Raw genomic sequence first — 21,416 nt, 5'->3', positions numbered from 1 at the left:
GGGGGCTGTTTGAGGTCATCAAAGACCAAATTGATCGGAGATGCGATTAATGTGATTAATGAAAAACAAAAACTCAACCAGTGGATATCGGAAGTAAAGTAATAGCATCTGGCATCCTTCATACGCCCCGAGGGCCACTTTCGAGGAATCACTGGGAACAATGTCATATGAATCCTTGAAATCTCCCCAAAGCCTCTGGACGCCATTAACATGTGCCAAAAATTGCACCCCACCACCCCCAACTTACCGAATGACACTTTGACCCTGATGAAAAACCTCTGAAGCTTTCTAATGAATTCAAGAAGAGATCCAAAAACCCCTGAAGACCCTCTGAACTTTATCAAGAACGTCACGGTCTCCTGGAGGACACCTCAAGGTCAAGATGACCTCTAAAGTCTCATCTCTTCCTCCAACTCTTGTATCCCTGGATCTCTTTATTCCTTGAAGAACATACTGATTCTTGTTTGGCAATAAATCTCAAGCACTTTGAGGAAATTGCTGACAACTAATCACAGTCCTTTAAAAACAACTTTGACATTATCATTAATGGAAATATCTTGAATGACAATGCAAGTGTCTATAACTTAAGTCTGAACGTCAGGTATAGCCTGACAGACAGAAATCGGGTTTAACCAGAGACTAAATGTAATCTGGACTCCAGCAGAAGGGCAGCACCACCTGATGGTCAGGAGGAACCCAACAGATTGATGCTGAAGCCCGTAGAAAACACCTGCTTCGACTTTAGGACATCACAAAGTCAGTTTACCTGTCTTTACTGGGGTCCAGTAAACCCTCATTTGGGATTATGGGATGCAATCTGTCCTCAAAGAAAACTACTGTACACTAATTTATATACAGTTGTACCTCTACTTACGAAATTAATTGGTTCTGGAAGAAATTTTGTAAGTAGAACATTTTTTAAGTAGAGACGCGTTTTCCATGCAAATGCCCTAATCCGTTCCAAGCCCCACAAAATTCAGACATAAATGTTTTGGAAAGCATAAAGATGCATCAAAACATGTAACAAATACACGTCACAATTAGATGATTACACAATAAATGAGAGTTGTGCATACTGTAAAAAACAAAGAATAGAGTAAAGAATAAAAATGATGGTCATATACCTTTTAACTGCTGTCATTGTTTTTTGACCTCTTTGGTTCATGCGCTTTTGCCTCACCATGCCGAACAACAGAGTGAATTCCAGGCTCCCTTAGAACTTCTCCAACCACCCACGCGATGCCATAAACTCCTGGTGTTTCATGGCTTTCCTTTGTTTTAATAACGTGGCGATTGTAGATGCATTACAGCCATATTCTTTGGCGAGATCAACCAAACTCATCCCTTTTTCATGCTTTTCTATTATCTCTTACTTTGTTTGTACAGACAAAAAACCCTTTTCTTTTCCTCTTTTCTCCGTCACTTTCTTGGGGTCCATAGTAAATACTCTAAAAGTTAATATTTTTACGTAAAACTATCAGAACACGTCATGGGTCGAGGGCCGAATGACGAGTACGCTGCGTAGATACCTATCTGGCTACACACAGAGGTCCCTCTTAGCCAATGGGATGCCAGGATGCTAGGTAATAGCCAATGGCAGAGCAGCTATACGAATGCTGCATGCAGGAACCTTTGGGAGCTGCGAGTAGCAGCCTAGACTGTATTTTTACCTTTCGTAACTCGAAATTTCTTTCGTAACTAGAGGCAATATTTTCCGGTCGGGGCGTTTCGCAGAAAATTTCGTATGTAGAGACATTCATAAGTAGAGGTACCACTGTATTCGGGATCTTCTGTTTTGACCATTAAAAATCACACAAGTGTCATTATTTGGCATTTTTATTGCTTGAATTCCCTCTTCTGCTCATGAGCGCACAGTTTTCTTATTTACAGCTTGTTTCCCTCTGTCTCCTTTTCCTCCACACATAAATACTCATTCTGTCTACAATTACAGTTTTATAGTTAATTTACGTTCCTGTCATGGTTAATATAGTAAATGCAAACCTCTTACACTCAAATAAGATAAGTAGAATCCTAAATTTACACTTCCACCATAAGAAGTTTTTCTGTTACAATCAACTACTTTTACAAACTGAGGCTCTGTGAATCTACAGAAACGAGCAACAGGATCAGTTATAGCCTGTTTTTACAGGACTGTACAGGACAAACTAAAACCCTCATTCATTTACATCAGATCAGTACCTGCTAATCAAAAAAGAGACTTTTAAAGTTTATATGTCATAAAAAGAAGCTTCAAGCTCAGATTTCCCTTCCTACTGTGAGACAATACAAAAAATATTTAAAGCAACAACAGTATGATTTTATATTCAGTGTCTATGCAAGTCATAAAAAAAGTTAAAAACATAACAAAATTTGAATTTAACACAACATGTAGGTGTTAGGATGGAGTTATCTGCATGAGATTGATTATATTATTGTAATATATACAGTATAATAGTCATTTTCAGGTTTTCATTGTTGCTACTATACGCGTTTTTTTTATCTCATTTACAAAGTGTGCTTCAGTACATTCAGTCTAATCCAGTTCAGATTTCTGACCTGTGTGAACAGTGAAACAGCGGAACACGCCTATGAGCTAATGTGGTGTGCTCTCCAGCTAAGTTGTCCTTCATCTCCTGGAGACTGAAGAAAGACCTCATCATCTGCCTCTTCCTCCTCCTCTTCACTCTCTACTTCAAAGATGGCGGTCATGGGGGCAGCGTAGAGGCGGGAGCGAGCAGCGAAGCGTCGGCTGGCGGAGCAAGGAGGGGTGAGGGAGCGAGGCCGCGTCATGGGGGAGGACAGGAAGTAGAAGGGAGAAGAGGAGGAGGATGTGAAGAGGAGGTGATTATGCACCAGTGAGCTCTGCCTCCAGCCGAACATCATAGAAAAGTTCTGGCTGAATGGGGATGTGGCAGGAAGTGGTGCGTCCAGACTCAGGTGGGCATTACTGTTGTATGTGCCAGTCATCGATTTGACCATGGGTCGCTCTGGCGACAGCGCCCTCTGGAGGGCGGGGCCAGTCGTAGGAGCAGCGATCTTCCGAAGCCTTTCCACAGCCGAGACCCGAGAGGAAGAGTCAGACCGAGAGCCCTTCCTCAGCAAGAGAGCCTTGAAGCTTTCACTCCTTGATTTTTGATTCCTGAAAACTGCATGTTGAGTCAGGACTGGCGGGGGGTCAGTGGGGGTAACCGGAGGGGAAGAGGAGGAGGAAGAAGAGTTATGTTTGTCATCTTCTAAATCCCTTCTTCCTAGCATTTTCCTCTTGGATCTGAGACAAACGGGAGAAGAAAAGCACATTATTATCTTGTGACAGGGGCATTTAAGGTTGTCAAACCGCTGCAGTGTGAGGATGAGGGACGTTGGTGCTCAGAATCAAAAGCTGGAAGGAAGACTCTATATGGAAAACAAGAAGGTAGGAAGAAACTAGCAGTACCATTACTGGGGAACAAGATGCTAAAGATGCTCCTAGTCTGAGGGACAAACAAGAAGGGAACAAATGAGGACATAGTATAAATAATTTCCATGTGAAGGGAACAGAGAGGGATGAAGGGACGACTAGAGGGAGGAAAACTAGCCGATGAGTCTCACTCAGGATCACGTCTCAAAGTCATGTACATCACAGGCTTTACCTGCAGCCAAACCCTGCATTCATGCCGTGCCTTCCCATACTGCACTGCTCCAGAGAAGCAGAGGGAAGAGTCAAGCAAAGGTGTGAGAGTGTGGTCGGTGTGAACGCTTTCAGGTGGGTTGTGGGTTCCTACCTGTGGATGACGGCGAACAGATCCTCCGTCGTTCGTGGTCGACCAGTGATGCACAGCTGATCTGCAGAAACGTCGACAAACGTTTCAGCTGGAGAGGGAAACACAGAAACATTCATTCATGTACAGCTAAACTCACACGGGAAAACCTCTTCTTCCTGAACAAACTGGTGCATTGTGGGTAAACATACCATCTGAAGGCCGGAACACTTCTTCCACATCTTGCCCTCTCCTGCTCTGGGCTTCCTTTTCTTCCTCTGGTTCAAGTATGAGGAGGTCTGGCAGTGACAGCTCCCCCTGCAGGTCGTAACCGGACAGTGCACTGCTGAGGAACGACTCGCCCTGACCAATCAGAAGGCAGGAGCTGTCGGAGTCGCTCGTGTCTTCATCATGTGTTTTAGTCATCCTCACCCTCCCACTTGTTTGCATTGCTCTCTCTTTAACCATATCTTGTTCGTCTCCAGATGAAGATGAAGATGATGACGATGACGATGAAGAGGGGGAAGGCTCCTTCATTGATGACATCATTGGCAGCTGCTGTCCATACCTCCTCTTCTTCCTTTTTCTTTTGCTGATTATCTGTGTTGTGGATTGTGTGATCGTCATGGTCTTCATCCCACTGTTTTCCTTACTCTCCTTTTCATCTTCATCTTGATCTTCAGTGAGGGATGACCTCATCATCCTCTGATGGATCTTTTTCTCATGGACTCTATGAACTGCTGTCTTGGGGATACCAGTAAAGCAGGGTTGATGACTCCCTTTCTGAGTAGAAGTCGCTTCGTGAACCTCTGGGAATTTCCTTTCTGAGCCTCCCCATGTCCCAGAGGTTCCACAGTTATCCATAGTGCCCATAGTGTCAGTGACCCCATTTAGAACCTCTCTGATGCTATTAGTCTCCCAAACATCTCCTCTCCCCGTGATGCTCCTGTTCCTTGGGAGGCTGCTGGTCATCATGACATCACAGGTTGTAGAGGTACAACAAGACCCCAAGGAGGCCACAGTCCTGTCTGAGGTACTTTCATTCTGTGTAGTACCCATGATTCCAGAGGTACCCCAGGTGCTCCTGGTCCCAGCTGTGATTCCCCGGGGGTCGCAGGTGTCTGAGGCGACTTTGGATGCTGCACCCGGATGTCCAGACACAAAGGCTTTTCTGGGTGGGGTCAATGAAAGATCAGGTTTCTTGTGTAAAATCGGTGGCTTCTGCCTGTGAAGGGAGCCGGCAGGGGAGGGTGTGGTGATGTCATCAGTTGTGTCCACCAATACCAAAGCAGATGCATCTGAGGCGTCAGGGATTTTCACTTCATCATCAATGGTGCAGGTCAAGCTCTCTGGTGATGGTGTTCTATGGCTCAGCCCAGTGGAGGAATCGGTGCGAGGCTGTGATTGGCTGTTGAACTCAGATGATGCTGTAAACTCCATACTGCCCTGCAACCCAGCCAGTCCTTGCCCAACTTCAGGGGGTGGCATGGGACCCACAATGAACAGGCCAGGTTTCTTGGGGAGGCTTGGCTTCTTTGGGGAGTTGATCCTCCTTGGGCTGCCGGTCTTTAAGACCCCATTTCTCTGTTTAATACACCTAAAATCTGTGGTCAACCCATCAGGTGAACCGTGGTTCATCCTGTCTGAAGCCTTCTTGTCTTCTGCCCTCACTTCGTTTGTGCTTCTTGGTGCCATTGCATTGCTTCTTCCTTCATACTCTGGCTTTGCTTCAGACAAAACCCAGTATATAAACTCATTCTCAGAGTTTTCCAGAGTTTCTGCAGGTTCATTCTGGTAATCTCTGGATTTTTGTGAAGAAGGATGCTGCATTGCTGAGTCAGCATCATCCTTGTCTTCACCATCTGACATTTTGACCCATGGACTTTCTGTGTTGGAGACCAGACTCTCGGCCAGTGGAGCGAATGCTTCACGGTCGTTGTCCTGAATGTCCTGAGGATTCAGCTTCATTTGAGGCGATGTCTTTTCAACTGGACTAGCAAAAACGCTTTGTGGACTCTGAAGAAGAGTATAAGGTGGTTCTGTTCTCATGCCAGTATGGACTTCAGTGATGGCTGGGATATGAAGATTAGCATCAGCCATTGACGTGATAGTTAAGTTAGCTTCATTGTTGCTGAGGCCACAAAAAGCATTCTGTGATGCAGCTACATAGAGATTAACATCAGCATTAGTTTGCCCATCAAGATTAGCATGACCCAATGTTGCACTGTCTGAATTAGCCTTTTTGCTTGGGAGCTCATGGGTATCAGATGCTGCGTTAGCTAGCAGGCCTTCATGATTCCTGACAGACCGTAGCTTGACATCCTGTAAAGCCTGTGCAGTCACCAGGGGGAAGGGGTGTGTCTTTGCACGGCGGTCCAAAGACTCGCCAAGGCCTGCTGGAGACAGAGGGTAGCCAGTAGAGGAAGCAGGCAGAGGAGGAAGAGGAGGAGGTGGTGGTGGTGGTGGTGGAGGACAGTTTGGGAGGTTTGAGGAGGGAGGAAGGGGAGGGGGTGAGGGAGTCAGGAGGAGAGGGAAGTTAGTTGATGATGACACCAGGTCATGATGGGAGGTTTGCCTGATGGCATAGGAGTACGGTGGAGGAGGAGGCCGAGAGGATGGACGAAGAGAGGGTGGAGGGGGGAGTGATGAAGGTGGGAGGGGAGGGGGAGTTGGGAGCAATGGAGGTGGAGGAGGACAAGAGAGGTCAGTGAATGGAGGAGGACAAGGTTGGTAGTGTTGTGAAGGGGGAGAGGGAGGACATGGAGGTAAAGGTGGAGGTGGAGGGGGTCCAGGGAGAGTAGGAGGCCTGGCTGAGGAGTCAGAAGAAGCGCAGGAGGAGAGGGAGGAGGTGGAGGAAAAGGATGAGGAGAGGGAGGAGAAGAGCGAGGACTTCCTCTCCGGCACCGCCGGCTTTGTTCTCCCGTCACTCTTGGAGCTCGTACCGGTTGAGGAGTAAACGGCAGGGGGCTGGGGGCAGGACGGTGATGGTAAGGAGAAGGAAGGGGATACCAGGGATGGGGGGAATGCTCCAGGACTCATTGTTAGGGGGGAGGAAGGAGTGAGAGGGGAGGACAAAGGAGTACCAGGGGTCGGGGTGTTGGACTGGCTGGAGTAACCACTGGAGGGCGAAGCAAGACGTTGCAGGCCGGCCATGGGGGAGGCAGATGGTGGGGGGTTGAAGGTAAATCTCAGCACCTCCTCCTCTGGACAAGGAGATACGGGGGTGAAGCCATCAGAGCTGGGGGGTGCCTGCTCAGAAGGATGATCATCAACAGAGGTCTCCACCCGGCAGTCGGGGCTGAGCGGTTCAAACGTTGTGACCGTCCCACAGTTCAATCCGCTCTGGCGTCTCCTGGCGTGACTCCTGGGCACCCAGGGGTCATGGAAGGTCTTGGGAGATGAGGTGGGTGTCCTCTGGGAGGTGCGCTCCAGGCGTGGGCCCCGCTCCACACGAGGACTTGATGAGGACGAGGGTTTGGGTCGACTTTGGCGTCGCCGTAGAGAGTCGGAGCGTAATGGAGGAGGGGGAGGCCGCTTAGACTTGCGGAGGGAGATGCTGCGGTAGGAGGAGGAAGAACTGGGCTTCCTTCTCTCCCGGTTGGGCAGGAGGGGGGATTTCTCTGAACACACCGAGTTGCTGTCGTCGTGAGACGGGGACGAGCGGCCAGAGGACAGCAGGGGGTCAAAGTTCCAGTCTTCAAGATAACCACATCTTGTCTCAGATGTGATGCTGTTCCAGTCGCCCTCTGTCTGGCTGCTGTGACCACTGGGGCTGGGGGGGAGAGGCTGGTATCTCCACATCTTGCCATTGGAGGAGCCACTGTAATGAGAGCATTGGGCATCCTGCTGGGCGGGGGGCTGCTCATCCTGAGCCTGGTAACTAAACTGAGACCCAATGGAGGAAGAGGAAAGGTAGTGGGAGGAGCTACTGCGATAATGGGCAATGTCTTCTAGAGGCATATCAGGATACAACCACTCTGATTGGAGGGCATGGATGGGGGTGTTGGGGTGAGACAAGGGGGAAGAGACCGATGGACATGACGTGGAGGATGAAGGAGACTGGGGAATGACTCTAGCAGAGGGGTCAAAGAGCAGCAGAGGCTGGAGGTCACTGGGGAAACCCTGAATATCCTGTGACTGGATGAGGAAACAGAAACAGAGAGAAAGAATGTCTGGAATTTACTTCAGGCACTGAGCGATGTGAAGAGTTCTCCCAAACTGACCTGGCAACAAGATGAGGAGGCACTGAGAGTCCTGTAGGGGGCGCTGTTGCAGCTGGTCTCAGACGTCAGGGAAGAGTTAGTTGCTGGACGAGGGAGGCTGGAGTGGTCGAGACAGGAATGGACAGTGGGGGAGGCGGTGAGAGACGCCATGAGGCTGGACATCCCCTCTCCTCTCGGGGCTCGGATCCTCCTCGTTGATGGACATCCTTCTTCTCTGACTTTTGCCTTCGCCTTCACTTCACCCCCCTCCTCTGAGTTCTTCTGATGATGGGCAGAGGTGCAGGAGGCGGGCCTCCCCACAGTGGAGAACTGACCAGGAAGGACCAAAGAGTCTGAAGACACTGAGGAGAGGACAAAAGTCATTGAAGTGACTGATAAATGCCTGGTAAATGGGGTGATGAGTGAACGGATGTAGACGATACCCAGCTTCCTGCTGACTTCTTCAGGGATTCCCGTAACAGTCTTGCGGCGGCCCAGGTTTGGGGGTCGTCGGGACAAGGAGTCGGTGTTGGAAGCAACTCTTCGAAAACTGGCCTGACGATCAAAACTCTCTCCTGAAGCGTGAACATATGACGGTAAATATGAGCTAAAGCTACGTCTCGGTCCACAGGGTGATTGATGCTCGCCTCCACCTGTTATGTTGATCGGGACGATGTCGGCTGCCACCGCCTCAGCCTGCTGCCTCATCCTCTCCTCTGGAGTTGGAAGCCGGGGCATCGGCTGCATGTCGACTGTCGGCTCATAAGCAGGAGCAAAGGCATCCCAGCAGGAGGTGTGGTGGATCGGATTCAGCACCAGGGGGGTCAGAGGTCGTGCGTTGTGACAAATGAACCTCTCGTCTTCTTCTGAGAAAGCTGAGGACTGAGTACAAAAAAATTCATGTCGTCACCACCCCACAACAGCAAATTCAACTCCATCTACGTTTATCTATGTGATATTTAAAGCTACTCTAGTCCCTCTGGTCTAATCTACCTTAACCTTGTTTAATCTAGACTCATTTTACCTTTCTCCTCCAAACTGAAAAGTTGAAACAAACTGAAAAGCAAGACTGAGAAAGGAAGTCCACGACTCTGGACCGCTGAGAGGAGGATGGAGAAAGAAAGAAGGGAATTACAGTAAGATGAGATGGCCGATCTTCAACCTAGTCATGTAATAAATCACATTCTAACTGGATATTTGAGTCTTTTAAAAGTAAAAGCATTCATGTAGACATGTGCAGTTAAGAGTGATCCATTACTGTCTCACAGTCTCAAGAGAGAAATATTGTATTAGAAAGGAGGAACTAACTTTTTGCCTTATTTAAGTCTTTTCAAAGTAATGCTCAGTTGGACTCCACACTGACGAAAAAAGCGTAGCTGTCAGTACTTCCTCTTCACCAGCAGATGTCAGAAGAGCACAAAGATGCTCCACGATAATGAAATAAGCGCTTCCCTTGCCTCTTTTCTCTCTTACTTACTCATCTTACTTAAAATATTTGACCTGTTAATCCTCTTCATTTGTCTGACATCTCCAGTTAATCATTAGACGTGATTAGACCCTGGAGTGCAAATGAAATGAGTGAGATGGAATTTTGCAGATTAAACATTATAATGTGTTTCATCAGTGCTTCTATGTTCATGCACCAGTCAAAGGAAGTATGGACACCTTAAAGGGCGCATTCTGCATCAGTACGTTCACACTGAATACTCTAAGTACATTTATTAAATACTACTGACGTCCAGCTCTGCTCTCCCTCCACTGCAGGCTGTTCATCCTCATTAATATTGATGAGGCAACACTGTATCCATATTCATATGTGTCACTAACCATCTTCCTGCTTTTGTCCCTCCAGCGTCTGCGTCTCGTGCTGCTCTCTGATTGGTCGAGCCCAGTGGAGGATGGGCTCGGAGGGGCGTGTTCTGAGCTGCCAGGTCGGCTGTAGCCATGCTGAGTCAGCCTTTTACATGCTATCCACACACACAGACACATATGTATATATATATATATATATATATATAAAGAGAATAAAAGCAAGAGGAGACAATAAAGAGGTTAAACCAGCAGTAAAACATCTATCATGGTGCTTTCAATCACAAATCGATAATCCAGTCATCTTTATGATTGATTTCTACCCATAATGTAAACCGCAGTAAATCAACACATGATCTGACAAGGTGTGACCTCCTGATAGCGATTATCTAAATCAATGGGTAACAAACTGGGCTCTGACTGACACAGCGGAGGCGACAGAAGCTCCTTTGTCTGGGCCGGAGCGCTGCAGCTGCTGCTGCAGGCTGAGGGGACGTGTGTCGCAGAGCTCTGCAACCCGTCAGCGCCCCAACTGGAGCTCATCAGAGACGCCGAGCCCCAAACGTAGCTCATCACCAGAGACGCCGAGTTACCACAATAATTTCAGATGGATTGGAGGTGCAGGTGTTTTTGGGTTTGGTACATTTGTAAAGTAAAAACCACTCAGGTGTTTGTTTTGGGCTGTGAGGGGAGTTTGTGTTGATGCCGTCATCTTATCCTCCTCACAGACGTATGCTATTTGTCACTAAAAAATTAATTGGGATTATTTTCAGTGGCGGATTAATCCACTTTTGTGGCTGTACACAAACCAGTCAACATGTTTTGCATCTCCTTTCACATCACACTGGATATTGATGCTCTGTTGACCTCTGACCTTGCAGATCCTCAGCGCTGCCTGATTGTCTTTTTCCCGGGATGAAGATGACTCCCTGCTGAGGCTTCTGGGAGGTGTAGTGAACAGACCACTTACTGTCCCTGTCGCCTGCTGCAGAGAGAGACAGAGACAGCAGAGCTCAGTGTATGGATTGTGGGTTTAAACTCATTTCAGCAGCAGATTCACGCACACGGACAGAACCAGTGATCAGCAGCGATGCTGCACTCAGCACTCCCCAAGGTGACTCCAGACAGGCACGGCCAAGGGCTTTTATTTTGAAGGAGCAGCCGGTTGATTTCTGGGGACTCATTTTAAAGAGTTCAATGAGACCAAAATAATGCTTTACGATCCATTTATGTATTATTTTTGCCCATTATTAACCCCAACTGTAATAAATTTGAGTTCAATGCTTCAGAAACACTCGCGTGATAGCAGCTGAAAAATAAATATTAATGACCAGATAATTTACATATAGGCAAGATCTGTTCCCAGGTTGTTAGATGAAATCATTCACACCTTGAGGCTGTGTGGATAATTAACTTATTTGCTTGGCACCTATGAGAGACAGTAAGAATGAATAAACAACAAGAAGAATCATTTAAGTTACGTTAAGTATTGCGTAGATATAACATATAAATCTCGATAAAATATAAATCAACCAATGGCACAGCTGTGAAAAGGAAAGCAAAGCGTTCCCCTGGATTATTAAACACAGAACAACAAGATTTCAGGTTCCACCAAACACAAATGACTGAAATTACACACAACGCCTCACCTGCCCGAGACAATTTAATTAATTAATTAATTCATCTTCTGCCGCTTCATCAGCCATAGTGGGTCATGGGGAGCTGGAGCCTAACTCAGCTGGCATAGGGCGTGAGGCGGGGGACACCCCGGGCACGACGCCAATGCACCGCGGAGCCACACATAAAAATTGGATAACCATGCACACACACACTCACTACTACGGGCAATTTGGTACCGGCAAATCAACCTGAAGCGCATGCTTTTGGAGGTGGGAGGAAGCCGGAGAACCCAGAGAGAACCCACGCAGACACGGGGAGAGCATGCAAACTCCATACAGAGCGGGACTCGAACCCGGACCCGCCGTGTTGTGAGGCGACAGTGCTACCCACTGCACCACCCACAATTAAAATCTTTTTTTTTTTTTTTTTTTTTAAACGGACAATTTGGATCTATCTATGATTTTATGAAAATCATGCTAGTGATCAAAAACTTTGATTTACTGTAATTAAATCTCGTGATCTGGTGTTAATAAAGATTTATGTGGAAATTCATCAGATTTTTAGCTATTTTCCAGATTAGGACCCAGATTAGGACGTTAACCAGATTAGGACTCAAACTATTTTTTTTTTTGCTGGTGCGGTTTGGCTGCATGTAAACATGACACCTGCCAATCACAGAGAAGGACTTTTTATGTGAGTAAAAGTCTGGTCCAGGAGACGGTGAGACGTCCTTGAAGACATCCTGGAAGTGCTAACGGATCCATCAGACGGTGGCAGAGGTGCTTGAATTAAAGGTCAGTCATGTGGGTTTGGAACCTTGAAGGTGTCTTCATCCTGCAGAGGGACTTCTACAGAGCCTTGAGGAGACTCAGCTGGTGCTTGAGAAGGCGCACTTGGGTCTTGGGAGGGTTCTGTAGGCCACCGGTGTGGTAGAACAATGCTTCAAGTGGTCCCAGAGACTCTTGACAAGTATAAGATATTAAGATAACACGTAGAGGTCTCAAAGGCCTTGGATAGGAAGCTAGAAGTCAAGGGTGTTTGACAGGATCCTGGAGGTTCCAGAGGACACACAAATGTTGCTTCCTGGAGGTTCTGCAGGTCAGGGAAGATCTTTAAGGTCCTTGAGGAGCTTCCAATGGTCTTGGAGTTAAAGTAGTTCTACGAACTGTTGCTACGGTTACGTGCAGTCGGAAACTCCCCAACCTGATTTAGAACCATTGTAGTTCTGCTGACTGATGGTAACACTTGACAGCCAATCAGAAGACAAGTTAAAGATATCAGCATCTCCAGACAACACACACACACACACACACACACGCGCACGCACACACACACACACACACACACACACACACACACACACACACACACACACACACCTCCGGTCACCCTACCTCTGGTCTTGTTGAGATATTTGAGGACGCATTTGATGGCTGCTCCGATCAAAACCATAACGACGCCACAGACACACACACACTCACACACACACGCACACACACTCCTGAGGCTGCAGCAGACAGAGCAGCAGCAGCAGTAATGCAGCTCGACTCTCCTCCCACCTCCCTCCCTCTCTCTCTCTTTTGCACGCCCTTTTCCCTTCACACACGTACACACGTACACACACACACACACACACACACGTTGGCCGGTAGCCAGCATACATGTGTGCCCTTCATGTGTGGCACCAGGTGATGAAGGTTACCAATAAATACTGCATCCCACACACACACACACAGACACACACACACACACACAGACACACACAAACACACACACACACAGACACAGACATACACACACACACACACACACTTTGTAGATGAAGGGCGCTGGAGGAAGAAGTGTGTGTGCTTTTGATGTGTCGATCTTCATCTTTTATTCTCTGTGTTCTCCATCAGGCTCTCAGGCTCTTGTATTCCTTCGGATTCGTCACTGAACCCGTTTATTGATCCTCTGCTGGTGCTGATCGGTTACCAGAGATGCTCTAGATGACTGAATGGTCTTTATTCAAGTGGAAAACACGGTGTCTGGATGTAAAGGGTTCTTAAAACTGATAAATAACCCAAACTGAACTGTGGTGACTCGGTAACGATGTGCGTGTGGACGGTAATAAATAACACCACATCCCTGTCTGGAGCACATGTAGTTGAGATGTTCAACCTTCACCCTCATCATCATCATTACCAGTTCCAAACTGGGACAGATCCAGTCTGAAAATGTGCCAACGATCTGGGCCAACAGAGCAGCTAATTGCTTCTGTCTCCATGCCTGACAGCCTGTCTGTCTGCCTGTCTGTCTGTCTGTCTGTCAGCAGCTCCTAACTGTTTTAATTAGTTTAATTAATTAGACTTTAAGTAGGCCACAGAGTTATGATGTCGTCATGTGTATAAATAACTGAAATATGCTCAACAGAGCAGGAAATAAGTCTGCTTCTCTGTGGCCCTATCGAGGAGGGCGGGGCTTCCAGTGTCTCCTGATGACACTAGTTAAAATTAAACTTTCTGTCACACATTCCTCAATAAAAGTCTGCAGATGTCCAGAAGCAGTCTAACAGGTGAAGCTAACAGGTAGCAGCTGTTCACCTGCTAACACAGGAATTAGCTCATTGCCTAGCGCACGGAGTTGAAGCTAATCCCTGTTCACACAAACAGATTAGACACACAGGGAGTCAGTCAACACTCATGTGCCTTAAGTGTTTGCCATTATCAACCGTGACGCGTTATTGATCAGAGATCAGAAGCATTGTGCTTCCACTAGCCGTCAGCTGTTCCACATGTGATGAGTATTACTAGAAAGATCCACCAGATTTTAGCAATCCCGCCTGTCTGCATTCACCGCTTCTGTTTCCAGGGACTTCATGACTCCCACCTTAGGGTAAGTACTTTTAGAGAAACCATCTGGTGCCATTTAGACCTGCACAGACCCAAATGAGGGAAACTGCAACCATAAACCAGGATCATTGAAACCAACACAGCTGGGAACATTCAGGTCTATGCAGCCATACTGGGAGGATTCTGATTGGTCCAGCAAAGGACCGAGTAGCACACGCAGGCTGTGACCAGTATTGGAGGGAATCATTTGGAAACAGGAAGTACCGGTCCACCAAAATCACAGCCAAGTTTGATTCAAGATTCAAGACTTGTGGCTAGCTTGTGGCTAGCTGGGACAAAGCAAAGGCATCAGGCCATGCTAGTTTAGGATCCTAAGGTTGGCCTCGTTTATTCCTGGAAGAGACTCAAACTGGGTTGCTTACCAAACAGGCTCAACTGAACCACATTCCAGCCCAAAGCAGGCGCTCTGGGACCGTTAAGGACCGGGTACACAGTTGGACCAATCAAGGCCCTACCAGGCTAACTGGACTCCACTGGACCAACCAGGGCCAAAATGGAGCCGGACTACCTGAGATATATGAGCACCTGTCGTGGTTCCAGCAGTTGGACCAGGTCAAAGACCATCCAAACCAATCCCTAAATAGCGGCCCAGAATTCCTAGCATTACCTTTCTTTAGAAGGGGTGTGGTCTGTGTGGCTTCCTTCCCAGACGTCCTTCCTCGACGTGGTCTGAAGCAGAACAAGCCGGCCCTGCCCTTCTTGCTGGGCCGGTAGCAGTACTGTGGCGGCACCTCTGGCTCGTCAAGGGAGGGTGAGTTGATGAGAGGTGAGGGAACGGGCAAGGTGTACCCAGGGCGGGGCTCTGGGGTCGGAGGGCAGGAGCCAGTTCGGCTCCGCTGGGTGAGGACTGGGCGTGGCGGCGATAGGGGCGGGGACTGAAGGTAGGGCTTTGAATAACCTTCAGGAACAGGGAAACTTTTCCTATGTGCCTCCTGGGTAAAAGAAGGGTGGATGTTGGTTCGCGGGGGGAGATGCTGTTGGCGGGACCAGGGACTGTTGCCTGGATACTGGAAATGGCGTGAGAGTGGCTTTTTGTCCCTTGGGGGTGTCCCCAGCCCACCTGCATTCAAGCCCACAATGGCGTCGTGGTGCTGATGGATCTTGGCTCTGAGGAGGCGGCGACGCAGACTCCCTTCCGTCTTGGGCTGCAGGGCGGCGACCTTACGCGGAAGAAGCTCATCTCGCTCTTCCTCTGGACCCGTGTTCCAGCAGCGGGACGTCACACCATGCCCCGCCCCCTCGCCACCCAGACATTCTACATATGAAATCATCCTGTCCTGGAAGCTAACTGGCTGCTCTAAATCTGGCTCCGCCCTCAGGACTGATCAGAAAACTATTTCCTTCGTAGCCATCTTTCCAAAATGAAAGCCATAGCAAACTTCGCAAAACAAAAATTCAACTCAACTTCACAATAAATGTTCAAACTGATTTAGACAATGACATCACTGACTGTGATTGTTTAGTCCTTCACAGTAAAAGCCTAGATATCTTGGAAATAAAAGCAGCAAAAGCCTAAAGCCATTTAAAATCCATAAAATCTTCTATTTTGCAGTAAAATATGAGTTTTCTCAACTCAATATGATAAACATGGCAGAAAAACTTTGAAATAAATCCCAAAATTATTCCTTTTTTGTTTCTAAAACACTCTTCTACTCAGGCATCTATTATCCCCAAAAAAGCTTCAACGACAGTCCCACATTTTGGTAATCTTCATAATAAAAGCATGAACAAGAGTCAAGGTTCAAGTTAAAAAAAATCATTCCAAAGAAAAACTCAGTATATTCCACAATATCGGAGCCTTTGGATTTGAAATCCCAGTGTCATGACGCATTTAACTCTGAATGAGTTCATCATCTACTTGTGAAAGTCTTAGCAGGTCCATGGAAGTCTTTCTCATGACGTCAACACAACAACGCAAAAAATCCATTAGTCCAAAAGTGGCAGACGAAAAACCAGAAATGTAAATGTGATATTTTCAAGTGCTGCCTTGTGTTGCTGCTTCCTCTCTTCTCGCAGGCTCTAATCTCTTAACGGGGATTATCCAGGTCTGCAGATGGCCTCTGAGGGACAGGTATTTACCTCCACACACCACATGTTGCTCAGCACTGTATTACTGGGTCACACTGGGTAATTCTATATTCAGATCACACAGTCAGACAACACAAGGTCATTGTCCGACAAAGACTGTCCCCACTTGGTGTTCGATCTGCTTCTAGGATTCCAAATTAAAATTCACCTGCTGCATTACAATGTTGATGCTTCTTCTCTGTTCCAGACAGCCTCATTAAAAACACATCAATGAGCAGCGCTGAGTAGCGTGTTCCTTCGTTACCACGAACACACGCTGGAGTTTCATTTGTCTCCCACCATTCCTGCTGCAAAAATACTCACTAATGAGAGAAGCTCTATAAAAAACACTTCTGTTTTGGGTTGTTGTGTGTTTAGGATTGTTGGACTAAAGCAACCTCAGAATGAGGTGAAGTCAAACAGCTCACCATGAAAATGGGAAATGAAAAGGAAAAGACTATTTTTGAGTTGTGCTCCAGAAAGAAGCCATGATGGACAGACATACTTCAGTCAATCCTTCATCTCCTGGATACTGAAGACTTGGTTTTTATATATTGCTCTTGACAATCGGTTCTATGATGGAAACTATTGAAAAGCTCTGGAACAATCTGGAGGTGAAGAAAACACTCAGATTCCCTTCTGAGCAACAGAAAAGCATGAAATCCACAGAAGAGGTCTGTGTCTGTGCCCTGATCATATTGATTAACTTATTGGTTGATTAGTTTAGAGTCACACTGTGGTCAGCTGACTTCAGCTCTCTCCTTGTTCCTCCTTTAACTCGACTCACCAGGCCCCATCGAAAGAAAACTGTTCTGTTCAGTGGGGCCAAAAAACCAACTGAATTCATTCAACAGAACAACCAACGCAGACGGGTGAGAATCTGAACCCCCAGGAGGAGGTGATGAAGAGACAAAGTCTGGCTTAAATAAAAGGATTTATCACAAGAGGAAGACGAGTGATCTGTGTTAAACACGGGCGTATCCCTCCACTCTGTGTGTGTGTGTGTGTGTGTGTGTGTCTGTGTGTGTGTATTTGCATGCATCTGTTATTAAATGTACTTCAAGATCTGACTTTTTGGCCATATTAATGATGTAGCTTTTGCTTATCTGCAGCTGTCGTTTCCACAGTGGAAGAAATTAAAAACCGCTGATTTTTGATTTTGATCCACTCCGTCACCATCAGTGTGTGTGTGTGTGTGTGTGTGTGTGTGTGTGTGTGTGTGTGTGTGTCTGTGTGTGTGCTGGAGAGAAACAGCTGTGTTTTGGAAGCAGAATGGGGTGTTTCTGCCTGCCTCAACAGGCCAGCAGTGATTACACACACACACACACACACACACACACACAATCCTGCACGTGTCAAACTCAAGAATTCCTCATGCCTCCTGAACCAAAACTTTCACTATTGCCACGAACCACAAAATATCACTGGAACCATTTCCAGCAGCAGCAGCGACACGAGTTTAAGAACGGCTAGAACGAGTAACCATAGCAACGCTCAGAGTAAGAAAGCACAAAGGACGGCGGCAGCTGTAATCTGGAAAATACTAAATCTAGTCAGAATTCTCCCTCCATTAATCTCTCTCTCTCTGGTTCAAATGGAGCTCGCTCGACCCTTTTTCTTACCACACATACAAAAAGACAAAAATGGTCTCCTGACAGCTGGTGGACAAAATGACTTACATCCCAGCATGAATTCACACACAGCTGGAAGTTCTCATCTCCAACTTCTCCATGCATCCTCTCTCACCTTTAGTGCAGAGCATGTTGTAGTCGCTCGCCCGGCGTCCCCTGATGTGTGAGTGAAAGTGAAGCTCAGCAACAAACACAAGTTCAGACACAGATTCCTCTCTCTCTCCCTCCTCTTTTCTCTCTTCCTTCCACAGTAAAAGCCCCTTCCTATTTTCCTTTCTCTCCCTCTCTTCTCAAGACAGTCCTCGTTCAATCTTGATTTTGTCACTCAATTCATCCCCTCCCACTGGTAAACACAATATTCCTTTTCTTCAGGGAAAGTAATAATAAAACAAAGTGAAATTCTCTCTAAGAAACATTATCAGCACAATTTACAATTCCAAAATCCTGAAAGTTAAAAAACAAACAAACAACAAGCTATAACACAGCAAAATATTCGAATGTTGGATTTTTGGGTGCAAATTTTGCATTTTGCTGCTGCAGAAGTTTATGTCTGTGCTAGTTTACTGTTAGTGAGTTTGAAGTGACGTTTCCAGTTAATTCAAGGTCGTCATCAAATATCACAAATATTCCAATCTAGCACCTATTTTTTTACTGAACAGCTGTAAGACAAATGGAGTAAAAGTTCAACATTTAGCTCAGGATGTAGAGATGCTGAGGATAAAGCTGCATTAAATGGTTTAATTGAAGAACATAAATGAATGTTCAGTTACAGTAATAGAAGGATTCTGATGTTTATTATGGATCTTTTCAATGAAGCACCTCTGAGAACACAAGAACACAGTCGTCAGGGTAACAAACCAACAAACCACCTCCCCATGCAGCCAATTAGATGGTTGAAAAGTCTCTCTGTCACCTGCGCGCAGGCACACACACACACACACACACACACACACACACACACACACACACACACACACAACAGAAATATGATGTCATCCTGAAATGCGTGATTACAGATCGTTCTCTCCTGCCTTCAACAGTAAGTATTTGCTTCTTTGGACAAAAATAGATTGATTAATCACCTTAGTGTGCCCTGGATACTCTCTCACACACACACACACACACACACACACACACACACACACACACACACACACACACACACACACAAACTTACTCAGCAGCATATGAATCATATACAAAGCTATTTTGCTTGCATCTAGGTTGTGAAGTTATTTCCAAGCAGATCATAGATGTTTAAGCTGGTTTTTTTCCCAACCATTTTGTTATAAATAATCAAATCAATGGCTTGAGGTTTTTATAAATTTACAGTACTAACGTGTTTAGGGTTAATCGGAATAAACGTAATTTTTGTGTTTGCACTGGTTATATTCAGTGATTATTTTTATATTGGTGTTTCACTGATCTGGATCTGACATCCATACTTCATTCTAAAAGTGAGGTTAGCTGTTTTCAGAGTTTGTGAACCAGACTCTGATTGGTCTATCGTTCAGAGAGAAGCGAGCTGATTGGCTGTCCTGGACGCGAACAAGGAAGTGAGCGTCAGCTTCAGCGGAAGTGCTCGTAGTTGTCGGTGAGTTCTCAAAACAATTTAGATTTAAAATCGTAAAAATGATTACAAGCAGTGACGTCACATTTTAAATCACACAGACATTCGGTCGCAGGTAACGGAGATGAATTTAGACGATTTTAAACTTTTCTGTGAGCTTTTTCCGGGGGTTAGCTTGTAGCTCCGGTCCGCTATGCTATTGTTGTGGCGCCCAGACCGTCCCGTTACGTGATTAAAGCCTCCGGTACAAACAATGACGTACATGTGGCGACAAACCGACACTCTAAATAAATTCTGTTTTTCCCATACTAGCCCATATTTTGGGCTAATGAAACCTGCGTTAATAGAATGCTTTTAAGGTTATTACACACAACTGGGACTAAATGTAATTGACTGTTTGTCCCCGTCCAGCTTCCGTAGGTCGGTGATGTCCATCATCGTCCAGACTCGAGGGGAGGCGGGTGGCGGTGTAGCCGCCCACCTCCAGTGTCCCTTCTGTGGCCACTTCTCCAGGAGCCACGCCCACCTGCTGTCCCACATTGCAGCATCTCATCCCGCCAGTCTGGATGATGTGACCGTCGGTCGCCTCGGCAACATCCTGCTGTACCAGAGCTCCGCCCAGCTGTTCCACTGCTTTGACTGCTTCTTCACTAGCAGAGACTTTGCCAAGCTGTTCAAACACATCATCTCCAAACACTGCGTGGATGAAAAAGATGGAGGGGGAGGTGGGGACGACCACGGGGGCGAGGAGAAGGAAGGGGTTCGGGAGGAAGTCACCGAGGAAAAGGACGGTGGCGGAGAGGCGATTAAAGAGGAGGAGGAGGAAAAGGAGGTGGGGCACGAGGTTCTCAAGTCAGATGTGAAACAGGAGGGATGTGGAGAAGATGACGCCCCCCAAACGGTGGAACCTGCTGAAGCGGATGGCCGGCGGGACGACGTGGAGCTGTCTTCAGAGAGGGGCAACTACTGCTGCCTGATCTGTGGCTGGAAAGGCAAGCTGAAGAATCTGGGCATCAACCACGTGATGCAGAAACATGACATTCCAAAAACGTACGCCGCCCAGGCCATCAAGAGGTACGCCGTGACCCCCAAACAGACGCAGAGCAGCGGGCCGGAGGAAGACGAGGAGACGGGGCTCAGTGGCGAGATGCTGAGGGAGGAGATGGAGGCCACGGCTAAAGTGATCCGCTTTGCCTCCAGCCGCTTCATCTGTGTGATCTGTGGCTGGAAAACCAAACTGAAAGGTACCGAGGCGGGTCTGTCAGACAGGAAACAGTCGAAACCTGGCAATTTTTGTCTTCATGTGTTAAAATTTTTTGAGATTCATTGTCAGAGAAACATCCTTTCCTTTTCAAAACCTTTTCAAGCTGCATTACCCACAATGCAGCTTGAAATGTTCAGTCAATGATATTTAGATGGTATCTCAAGTCCAACTAGCTCATTTTCAGGCAGATAGTTCCAGCTGTGGGTTCACTGATCCCTGCGCGTGTCCTTGCAGGTTTTGCCATCAGCCATGTGGTGGGCTGTCACGACGTGGAGCGTCCGTACTCCTGCAAGGACTGCCAGTGCTCCTTCTTCCTGCCCAGCCGGCTGCAGCAGCACATCAGCACGGCTCACCGGCCCGGACGCTACGCCTGCCCCTTCTGCTGCTGCTTCAGGTCCCACTACCTGGGAGGCTTCAGGAGGCACTGTAGCCGGTGCAACGCCCGCGTGGGCCCGGACCTTGATCAGCTTCAGGACCAGCTCCGGGCAGGAGGCGAAACAGAGAAGAGGGTGGTGAGGAAAAGAAGGAGAACAGTAAAGGTGATAAAGGAAGAGGAGGAGGAGGAAGCACTTCTATTGTGAAAAGGGACTTCCTATTTCTGTGTTTTGATCACGTGACAGTAAAC

The 21,416-nt window shown here is 47.1% G+C and overlaps 2 protein-coding genes across 8 annotated transcripts; one reads left to right on the top strand and one right to left on the bottom strand.

Moving 5' to 3' along the window:
* Nucleotides 1–1,835: 1,835 nt before the first annotated feature.
* On the bottom strand, nucleotides 1,836–18,187 carry nhsl1a (NHS-like 1a). Of its 7 annotated transcripts, XM_068309771.1 has the most exons (11): nucleotides 14,867–16,261; nucleotides 10,623–10,733; nucleotides 9,767–9,906; nucleotides 8,964–9,038; nucleotides 8,593–8,821; nucleotides 8,383–8,514; nucleotides 7,961–8,301; nucleotides 3,950–7,874; nucleotides 3,762–3,849; nucleotides 3,630–3,673; nucleotides 3,143–3,268 (listed from the first exon to the last, which is right to left on the bottom strand). In XM_068309771.1, the coding sequence occupies exons 1-10, from the start codon at nucleotides 15,528–15,530 to the stop codon at nucleotides 3,649–3,651; spliced, it is 5,730 nt and encodes a 1,909-aa protein (XP_068165872.1). In that variant the 5' UTR covers nucleotides 15,531–16,261; the 3' UTR covers nucleotides 3,143–3,268; nucleotides 3,630–3,648. The 7 variants fall into 7 exon arrangements, with proteins under 7 accessions (XP_068165869.1, XP_068165870.1, XP_068165871.1 ...); XM_068309768.1 differs by lacking the exons at nucleotides 3,630–3,673; nucleotides 14,867–16,261 and adding an exon at nucleotides 18,073–18,187 and having other exon boundaries at nucleotides 1,836–3,268; XM_068309769.1 differs by lacking the exons at nucleotides 3,630–3,673; nucleotides 14,867–16,261 and adding an exon at nucleotides 18,073–18,100 and having other exon boundaries at nucleotides 1,836–3,268; nucleotides 10,623–10,730.
* A 1,106-nt stretch (nucleotides 18,188–19,293) lies between these two features.
* On the top strand, nucleotides 19,294–21,408 carry LOC137591598 (uncharacterized). The gene is made up of 3 exons (XM_068309695.1): nucleotides 19,294–19,551; nucleotides 19,939–20,771; nucleotides 21,026–21,408. Exons 2-3 carry the CDS (start codon nucleotides 19,955–19,957, stop codon nucleotides 21,370–21,372), a joined length of 1,164 nt encoding a protein of 387 aa, XP_068165796.1. The 5' UTR covers nucleotides 19,294–19,551; nucleotides 19,939–19,954; the 3' UTR covers nucleotides 21,373–21,408.
* The last annotated feature ends 8 nt before the right edge of the window (nucleotides 21,409–21,416 follow it).

Source organism: Antennarius striatus, chromosome 24 (assembly GCF_040054535.1).
Source record: "Antennarius striatus isolate MH-2024 chromosome 24, ASM4005453v1, whole genome shotgun sequence".
NCBI lineage: Eukaryota > Metazoa > Chordata > Actinopteri > Lophiiformes > Antennariidae > Antennarius > Antennarius striatus.
The sequence above is the reverse complement of the archived record's forward strand: the minus strand, read 5'-3'. Positions and strand labels throughout refer to the sequence as shown.